Raw genomic sequence first — 10,143 nt, 5'->3', positions numbered from 1 at the left:
GCCCAGGGACATCGTATATGCTCAATAGATATTAGTTTAATCGAACGAACATATTTAACTAACTTTTTTTTTCCTCTTGCATAGTACTAGAATCTGTTCTACTCCCTAAACCACAACAGTGAAATAATTACAGATACAAAGAGTTCAGATTTAAAGTGTGAAAAGCCAAATCTTTAAAATATGGTTTCCCAGTGGGCTGAGTGTTGTGCTTCTTAATTGTATCCTTAATCTTTGGAGTTCCATTTCTTTTACCTTTGCCAACACAGATTCTACACACCAGAGTCCTGAGGCTATGAAGCTATTCTTCTCATCTACTTTGCTTTTCCCTCCATTCACATGGGGGGCTATCACCCTCCTAAATCACACCAGCAACTGTATTTTAATGCGTGGCATGATGCCAGAAACTCACTGTGATGAACTCTAGAATCAACACTGGCAGAGAAATGTGGAAGGTTTCTAACTTCTCCCATTATTCCCAGTACTCCTATCCTAACCTATTCTTACTGAGCGACATTTTTTTCTTTGCTTTAATATAATAAATCAGCAGTCCTAAACTTTACTAATCTTCCCCAGGCATGAAAATACCACTTTCATTTAGTAGGAGCCTTTATCATAGGTATAGATAGAACTCACAGGGCTTGGGTCAGTGTGGTTAGAATGGAATGAAGGTAGGATGTTTTCAAATATCCTGATTTCCAATAATACTGGAAGCTTCCTCCCCCTTAAAAGAATGAAATCCTAGATCTAGATCAATATTAAAAGTCTAAAACTGACTAATCTGAATGTTACTAATGTCCCAAACATCTGCCAGCTTACAAAAGAATTGCCCTAGGGCCAGAGGTGGTGTGGTGGTTAAGGCATTGGACTCCCATATGGCCGACTGTTCTTCGAGTCCCAGACCAGGCAGCTTGAAACTCATGCTGGGCACATGTGTGTGTGCGCCCAGAATCCCGGAAGGAGAATGGAGGAGAAGGGATTGCAGTGGGAGTGATCTCTCACTTTCCCTCGCACTGTCTCTTTTTAATCTCTCTGGTGAGTGCCTGTGCCCTATGGCAAAAATCTTTAAAAAAAAAAAAAAGAATTGCCCCACAGGTTAAGTAGCACCTGGTAGTCAAGTGGCTCCTTAACAGTTAGTATGTGCTGGGATAACTGGTCACGCCCTTTGGAGGTGAGTAGTATAGAATATAACTCAGGTAACTGGAAGATCAATTGAACTGGCACAGAGACCAAATGACTACAGTAACTTTTTATTATACCATTAAATAAATTTGATCTTTCTAGCTGCCTATAATAACTTGCAATGCAGGAGAAACATCAATCCTCTATCTCCTACAGATACATCGTTCCTTATCCTGCCATACAAGATACTAAATTTAAAGATTCATAAACTATGCACTTATGTGACTATATTGACAATAGTCCCTGGAGAGAAGTCCTATTCCAGTGACACATGAGCTTTGAACAAGAGCAAGTGGAAGATGAAATGTGGTTTAAATGCCTCCACCCTCTGCAACCTGTCTCCCTGCTCCCTGTTCTGTCACTCTTCATGCTCTCTGCTCCCTCCCTCCTCTCTTGTTTCCTAACTTATTCCCAGGAAAAGGTATGAGAATCCTAATGCAAATTAGGTGTTTAAATGTATAAGTCCTTAATATGGCTTAATATGTCACCCTTCCTGGGATTACCTTCAGTTAAATGACAGATGAGCAGTTCAATGCTAAAGCAATAAATCTGTGTGGGAAACCAGGAGTTGGAGCAGGGTGGAGAGCAAGAAAGAAAGACCTTTCAGGAACTCAAAAATCACACTGTAGACCATCTACCATTTGTAAGGCCAGACACATTCCAGTATGACTGTCTACGTTTTACTGTTTCTCATCCATAAAGAGTTCCTTTGGCAGGAAGAAGAGTCTTTGACACCCAAAAGAAGAAAGCAAAGACTCTGCGGTAGTGTTTAGCAGCCTATTTCCCATATGGCTTTGGGCTTGGAGAGCACACACGGCCACAATACCCGGAGACACCAGATCATTCATCAGCACTGCAGTTACATCATTTACGCACACACCTGAAGCATTCCTAACACACCAAAACAGACACGCACAGGGTGTCAAGCAATGACAGGGCTTTTTGAGAAAGAGAGTGAAAAAAAGAATAAAGTGAGTTCTGGAATAGCTTTTCCAAAGGCGATTGCCCAAACTGTCTGGTTACTCTGTCCCTAGATCTTGAATAACTGAAAACCAAATAAACAAAGGAATAAAAACAAAGAAACCCTAGTTCGCAAATGTGATATGCAGGTGACCAGCACTCTGCAGAAAATTCTCCCTTGGGCAACTCCAGATGACCACGGAAGACTGGGTGGGTGATATTTACTTAACTGTATAGACGGCTCCTATTTTATCACATTACACATGCTTTTGGGCACTACTGACACCACCGACATTTAATGGAATCATTTGGGATTTTTCCCTCAATCACAACATGGCTGTGGCCAGTACAGGGGAACCCACATTAATGCTGTTTCCCAAGTTCTGGCTGAGGATACACAGTGACAAATTTTGAAACAACAAGGTCCACTGTACATGCGTCACTCTGAAGGGTGTGCACATTCTTGACTCAGGCAAATTCAAGGGTCAGATTATTGAGATTAGTGGAAATGCCGAGCTTTGAGCATTGCCACTAAAAGGAGTAATGCAGGCCCACACCCATCAGCCCACTGCTGTAATGGAAGGGAATGGCAGGGGGCATAAAAGAGAGAAAACATGGATTCTGAAGAAAATAGGAACACTGGGTGCTCCTGAGGGTATCTGTGGAGTCTCACAGTTTTGGATGGATTAAGTTTTGGTCCATAATCATCTATGATATAGGCGGAGCTTACAAAGCTAAATTCTTTCTCGTGCATTTTATTGACTTGCTTCTCTGGAATTAGGTAATACCTAGAATTTGACCATGCTCAACCTTCCTTTCTTTAAATTTTCTTAAATAGACCATGGATATCTTGCTGGGTCCCAATTCAAACATCCAGCTGAAGGAAAGTGACCAATGGGGGCCAATTGAGGGTTTCAGAAAAATTAAATTATCAGCTAACAGCTTCCAATGATGGCAGGATAGGAAAAAATGTAATGTATAACTAAGCGTGTTTGGAAATTTCATCCTGTGGTGAGAGAGAGGCTGCCACCCTCCACAAAGCCAACAGTCCAGTGAAAGAAATTCTATTTGTCTGGTTAACCCAAGGTCAGGTTATGCACACCTGGCTCGAGGCAAATAGCACCTTCCTGATGGCAGTAATGAGGACAAGGCAAATATAAAGCCACTGCTGGCGCCATCTCTCTCATACCCACCCTCCTACCTCAAAAACGAACTTCAGCAACCTTTCTAAGAGAGTCAACTAGCCACTGAGTTTTGAGTGGATCTGATAATCTTTTCTAGAAAAGCATGCGAATTTGTAAAACAGGTATCCAGTGCTACCTCTCTGTAACCAGATATCACATGCTTCAAAAAAGTACAGTTAGTGAGAATTTTCTGGATGTACTGATTTCTAAGGAGGGGGGGTAAGAAGTAGTGGGAAGAGGGTCATTGCCCAGGTACTAGGAAGAAAGATCCAGAGTGACTGAGATGACTGCTAAATATCAGAGGAGGCTTCTGGGAGACATGTCACAAGCTTAAGCTTCCTGAAACCTCTCAGCCACACTAAGAATGGGAGGTTAATTTGACCTCAATTCTGTTTTAAGCCCTTTTAGAATCTCTCCTTCCCTAGGTTCTGACAGGGAAAATATGGTATCACCAGCCTGCCTAAACGTGCAATGCTGGTAACCCCACTGTCTACCTGGAAGGGAGGGGTGAGACCTCGGGTTTGCTTAGAGTCCAGTTGGACCCTATGTGAAGCCCAAGCCAAATGTATGAACTTTCTCACGGACCAGGAGGAAGACTGGTTTGGGGGAGAGGGGCATGGACACAAATTACTTTCTTCTGGCCTTTTCACCATAGCGGCCTCCATTTGCATTCACTTTCTCCAGATACCCTGCAGGAAAAGCCAAACAAAACAATTCCCCGCATGGAAAATGAAAACCCATAACCAAACACTTTGTTCCCCCTCATTCCCTTCCCCACCCCACTCCCTCCAGCCCAACACCCTGAATACTCACAAGAGAACACTTTATCTATACAAAATTAATTAGAAAACAAAATATTTACATATGAAATAAACACCATCTTGATTTCTGTCGCCAGTGGAGACAGACAGAGCCCCCTCTGTTTCTAGATTGCTGTTCGCTAGGTTAGTTGGTTTGGTTTTTATTGTAAAGGGGTGAGGTAAGAGGAAGAGTGAGGGGATGAGCCCCTGACCCGTGGGCAGAGCCAGGGTGAAGCAATGTTTCTATGGCCCTTCTCCTTCTTCCTCCTGGAGATGCCTCACGCCCTCTTCCTCTCTCTCAAAGTCTTTCCTTGACTCTAAGGTAAAGCACTCCACGTTCCTCTCTCCAACTCTGTGAGAGGTTCAGCCCCTTGCCCCCACGTCCATCTTAGCAAGAAAACAATGCTTTACAAGGCCTTCAGTTGGCTTTAAATGAAAGATACTGAGGTAAAAATCAAGAGGAGGGTGGGGAACAGCGGCAGTCAAGGGCAGGGTGTGAGGAAGGGTCATGAGTCAGGGCAGTCGGGAAGGCAAAGAGCAGCCCTGGAGGGGTGACGTGAAGAGACATGGCAGCTTCCTTCCAGAAGAGGGTGAGCACCTTTCTGGTTTGTGTGTCCTGGGTGCAACATAGCGATCCTGCAGTCAAGCTTCCACACAGACCCAGGGCCTTCGGAGGCCACCCTGCATAAGAGGAGGATGGCAGGACCGTGGAACCAACCCACAGAAGAACACCCCTGCCCCAAGTTTCAGGACCGGCAGTGACAAATATTCATTTCCCTTCTCAGTTTTCCAACAATAAGGGAAGGGGGCGTCATGTCTGCCAGTACCCTCATCCCTGGAGTTTTAGACCTATTTGTTTTAACTCTTGAACGGCACAATCTGAAAGGAAAGGAAGTGTTGCAGGAAGGTGGAAAGGCTTCTACCAAGAGTGCTCACACCAGATTCAAGTCACATTCCCAGGGAGCCAGGCCATGGAGGCAGTTGGAGAGTCCTCCCTTCATTCCTCCCCCATTTCCAAATCTCTTCCCTTCTCTCCAGGGCTCCTGAGCTGCACTCCTGGAGGTCAGCTCTCTCCTTCTACCTGCCTATACCCTATCAGTTGTAATAAGCTCTGGGAGAACAAGCCTGCTCTTCTAGCTCCAGGTTAAGTAAGAAGGGATCAAAGCATTGAAAACATCCCCCTCTCTCACTTACCCTACCATAAATGACTCCTTTCATCTTTAAAGCCTTACCTAGGTCCTCCGTCAACCTCAGCCACTTGAGGGTCTAAAACCTCAAAAGAGCACTTTCAAAAATCCTTTGCTCTCAAGCATGGGCAACAGAATCATGGCTGCTTCTATTTCCCTTTAGCCTTCCTAGAAAGTTCTTGGCATAGGCTGGTTGAAACTATTGTCAACCACTGACAGAATGTCTTTATACCTTGCTCTCATGGGGTTGTTTACCACCTTTTTGACCTGGACCACAAGATCTTCTTCATCAAGAACTTCCATTCTTCTCATTCAGGAAGGATAAAGGGGGGAGACAGCCAAGATTCAGGTAACCCATGACCATCTCTGTTTGTATATAAGCCAAAACAAGCACATTGTTTAGAGATAATGAAATAAATAACATAGCAAGTCGAGGTAGCCCTCTCTATATTTAGAGGCACCTGACTACACGTGTGGCTATTTTTGTATGTGGACAGACACGCACATGCCATGCATCTGCCTTGCCTCCAATGTCCCATGGGACATGATCACAATGGACTTTGCTGTTTATTCAGGAATCCACTTACCCACCAATGACCTCCTATTCCAGTCCACCACCAATAAGTCTCGTAAGTTGAAGCAGATAGTTGTTTGGCTTACATATAAACACACATGGCTCTACTCTCTGCTTGGCACATGGTCCCTAGAAAGATGTTCTCTAAGCAACGATAATTTAGCAAAAGCTTGCTTTCACTCACAAGCAGTGAAATGGTCTCGCTTAGATGCTTTTGCTTTCTCACCTAAACTAAGAGATGAGTTCGGGAAAAGCTACCCCCCTTGGTCTCCTTTTGCTTCTCTCCTAGCTCCGCTCCAGGTGAATGGCAAAGAGCTCTTCCAAACTAGGAGGAAGCTCACATGCAGCACTTGCTTTCTCCACTCTACCCTCCCTTACTGAGAGGCCCATTTCATCCTCTCATGGGAACAGGAATGGCTGACAGATGGGGGAGAAGGAGGGAACTGCAAAAGGGAGGGGAGATGGTGCTGGTCACCAGGGTTGCCCTCAGTAGGAATCAGATCTCCAGGATCCCATAAAGAAATGAAAACAACAAGAAAGGAGCAAATGGGAACCAAGTTCACCCCCGTCACTCTGTGACATGCGCACCACACGGCCCACAGCCCTACTCCTCCCATACCCACCTTCACCTCTCTCTTCCCTCACTCAGACATCAGACTCAATACTAGAAAGTTTCTCATAAACATGCCCATTGCTGGAGCCATTGAAAGCCCTGGGGTTTTTGTTGTTAGGCACACAGGGGTTGGACTGGTTCCCTATACAGATGTCCTTCTGGAAACGGCCTGGCACAGCCCCATGAAGGGCCGAGACCACCGGCTTGTTGGTGACAAGGGCCCGGAAGTCTGGCCTGGCTTTCGATGCCCCTGCCACCGTGGGCTGCCTGAAGAAGTAGGATTTGCTGCCATGAAGCAAGCACTGGTCATCCCCAAACGTGGGGATGAAAGGGTTTTGCGTGACCCGGTCAGGGTAGAGCGACTTGCTGAGCATGTAGCCGCTGCCGGGGTTGTTGTGGTGGTGGTGTCCGGCAGTGGGCACTGAGGACTTGTTGTTGGCAAAGGTGCTTTCACCAGCTGGCATCTCAAACATGTGGGCGTAGGGGCTGCCATCCAGGAAACGGCCCTTGTCTTTCAGGCTCACGCTGCGCGGGGCCAAGGCGGCTTCTTCCTTCTGCAGGTCCACGAAGGTGTCGTAGGAGTGCTGCCGGCGGAGTTTGTTCCGGTTCTTCTTCTGGGCCTTGGAATTAGTCGGGCTCTGGGGATACTTGGTGGTGGAGGCGTTGGACGGCACTGCCACGGGGGCGGCCGGCTGGTCCAGCTCCTGGAGGGAGTTGTCCTCGCTGATGTCATACAGGTTGCCTGCCTTCTTGCACGCCTCACACCGGATGCACGCCTGCCTGCCCGAGTTCTGGCCTGCCACCGTCGTGGAGTAGTTGTGCAGCTTGGACGGGCAGCTGCGGCAGAAGTTGCTCCCGGACCGGTCCTCCCACTCCACATTGGTCAGGTTCTTCTCCCAAGGCGCTGGCACCCCGCTGACCACGCCGTGCTTGTCGCCTGTCCCGTGCTTGAGATGAGCCCTGTTGGCACAGGGCCCTCCTCCACTGACGGAGTCGCGCTTAAAGTCGTCGCTGCGCTCCTTGTAGATGTCGGTCAGGTCCACGTGCTCCCAGTGAGGCGAGTTCTCCTTGGTTCGGAACTGGTCCAGGTAGAAGTCCCGGAGCCCCTCCTTGTCCCTGAAGTACCGCTTGTGGTCAGGGGAGCGGGGCGGTCGGCGACGGTAGGCCAGCTCGATCTCGTCGAACTCCCGGCGGGACTTGGCCGACGCCGGCCGCTTTTTCAGGCTGTCCTTGTACTGCTGCTTCCGCCGCTTGGCCGCGTTGCCCTCGATGTTCCCGTAGGTGACCGTGTGGGTGGAGATGTCCGACACGTCCGAGCGGATCAGGTCGTCGTGGCCGCTGTAGCGGTCGCTCTTGAAGGAGAACTTGCCGTACAGGTCGCTCAGCTGGCTGTGCTTGGAGGAAGGGAGGCCAATGTCCAGGGGCTTCTTGCTGATGGAGCGCGGCTGCGTGGTGAAGGGCGGGTTGTCGCAGTCGTAGAGCCCGTCGATGGAGCTGGCGCTGCCGATGCTGTGGGGCCGGTGGTGGTGGTGGTAGTGATCCTGGTACACGTTGCTGTCCTTGAGCTGCAGGTTCCCGAACGTTCTCTCCACCTCGCTGATGTAGTCGCTGAAGAGGTTCTCCTCGCAGGGCGGGTTGTTGTAGGACTTGCAGTCGGAGTGCGTGAAGCTGCGGCGGTGCTCGGAGATGTCGTAGACGGAGGACTCGCGGCGGATGAAGTCCAGGGCGCTCTGCGGGGAGCCGTTCACACCCGACAGGTTGGCCATGTTCTTGGCGGTGCGGAGCAGGCGCAGGATGTTGGAGTGGGTGTTGTTCATGGTGGCGGTGGGGGAGTTCATCACGGATTGGCGCTCCTCGATGGCCACTCCGTGGATGCAGCTGTAGATTCCCTGAAGGAAGGACAGAATGGGGACACATTAGGTCTCGTGAGAAGCTGGAAATGACCAGAAAAAAAAAAAAAACACTGGCCCATCATTAACTGCCCAACTGGATAAGGAAAAAGTCAGGGAAAGCAGTCGGATATACAAGGCTAGAAGCTTGCTTGCTTGAGCCCCCTGAACTTAGCAAGTTGCGATCTTGAGTTAAGTGGCCTGTCCGTGGTGGGGGATGGAGGGAGGAGCAGGGGGGATGGACATAGCAATGACTTGGGCGAATAGCCTAGAATATCAAGTCATGCCCATACTACCTCAGCCACTGTTGTACCTTGATTTTTCTTTCCTATGCCCAGATTTTTGCATCTTACAAATGAAGCCATGATACATAATAGCAACCCATGGGGGGGGGGGGGGGCAAAACAAAGCACTGTAAACATCCTAGAAATAAATGGCAATGTTCTACAGATGTTGAGGTTGTTCTGCCCTGGCTGGCCATTCTTGGCTGCCAATGAAGCACAGAGGAGCTTAGAAGCTCACAATTGCCACTATTTCCCAGCTATGACAAATTTTGAGCAGCTTTTAGAATTTTGCTCACTAAATAACAGCTGAGCAATTCTCTTCTTGAGCCAAGCATGAACCAAATTCACAGAGAGAGAATTGGGAAGCCCTGGGGTCAAAGAAGGATTTTTTTCTCCTGCTGTGCCCTACACTGTGGGAGGGAAGAACTGGGACAAATATCAAGAACTAAATAGGAATAAATAGCTCCCTTGTTGAATTCTCATGTATTCTCTCTTTAGCTCCTGTTTTCCGTCTTATACTTTCTCACTAACTTAATATTATCATAAATAATTGATGTATTAACAAATTAGTATTGATTGAGAACTCCCTGTGTACAGCTCCTGTTCAGGGCTTCAGAAAAGCATTGTCCTGGAGAGAGAATGACTACGTTCACTTCTGAAGTCGAGTCAACCTATTGCTCGCCTTTTGCTCTCTACCTTAGAAGGTAGGCAAACTTAGGACTTTTCTTCCTGGCAAGGGAAGCTATTTGAAGAGGAGGAGGTTAGAATTGTACCTTTACAGCAGGGGGCGTAAATTTGTAAGGAGACATTGTCTCAGTGGATGGGGATGAGAAGAGAGATGCTTAGATGGAGCTTAACAGGAAAGAACAAAGGTTTCCATGAGGTGAGTGTCAGTGTCCTGGAGAGTATCAACAAGATCTAAGACCAACAGGGTCAGGTTACTCTACTTTCTTTCTCAGTCCTCCTTTCTAACCTTGCTTAGAGCCAGGAGAAAAAGCCAAGTATTTTTCCTCAGCAGAGGCCTTGATTAGGGCAAAGGGTAATGAAGAGGACTCACATGACAGGTCATCACCTCCCGTGGCTTCTGCTCTCACCCTATCTGAGACTTTGGGGAAGGGCCATACAATGTGGGATAACATGACCACGGACTATGATTGCAAGTCCCTTTCTCCGTCCTGATGTTACTGAATGGTCTGAATTAACTCACAGCCAGAGAGGAAATGGAGTAATTCTTCTCTATTGGTAAACTGCTACAGGAGGATGATGAAAAGATGAAACAATTTAACAAGAAAGTCATTTTCTTATATAACTCCATCTGAGTCAAAGTATGTCCTATCTGAAACCTAGACCTCAATTCTAAAAGGACATGTGAATTCACCTCTCATGAATGAGTCTCACAACTTTATTGACAAAATCGAAAGCTCACTTATTTGTTAAACTCCACCCCGTGACATTCTGTTCAGACATGCAAGT

At 47.5% G+C, this 10,143-nt stretch overlaps 1 protein-coding gene across 1 annotated transcript in view; it reads right to left on the bottom strand.

Annotated features, from left to right (window-relative positions):
• Positions 1 to 4,174: 4,174 nt before the first annotated feature.
• Positions 4,175 to 10,143, bottom strand: part of GRIN2B (glutamate ionotropic receptor NMDA type subunit 2B) — a 507,810-nt gene continuing 501,841 nt past the window's right edge. Inside the window, exon 13 of the mRNA XM_006164837.2 lies at positions 4,175 to 8,386. Coding sequence (XP_006164899.1) covers positions 6,530 to 8,386 — 1,857 coding nt within the window. The 3' untranslated portion in view covers positions 4,175 to 6,529. The remainder of the gene's footprint in view (positions 8,387 to 10,143) is intronic.

The sequence above is a fragment of the Tupaia chinensis genome, unplaced genomic scaffold (genome assembly GCF_000334495.1).
Source record: "Tupaia chinensis unplaced genomic scaffold, TupChi_1.0 Scaffold143734_1, whole genome shotgun sequence".
Taxonomy (NCBI): Eukaryota; Metazoa; Chordata; class Mammalia; order Scandentia; family Tupaiidae; genus Tupaia; species Tupaia belangeri.
The sequence above is the reverse complement of the archived record's forward strand: the minus strand, read 5'-3'. Positions and strand labels throughout refer to the sequence as shown.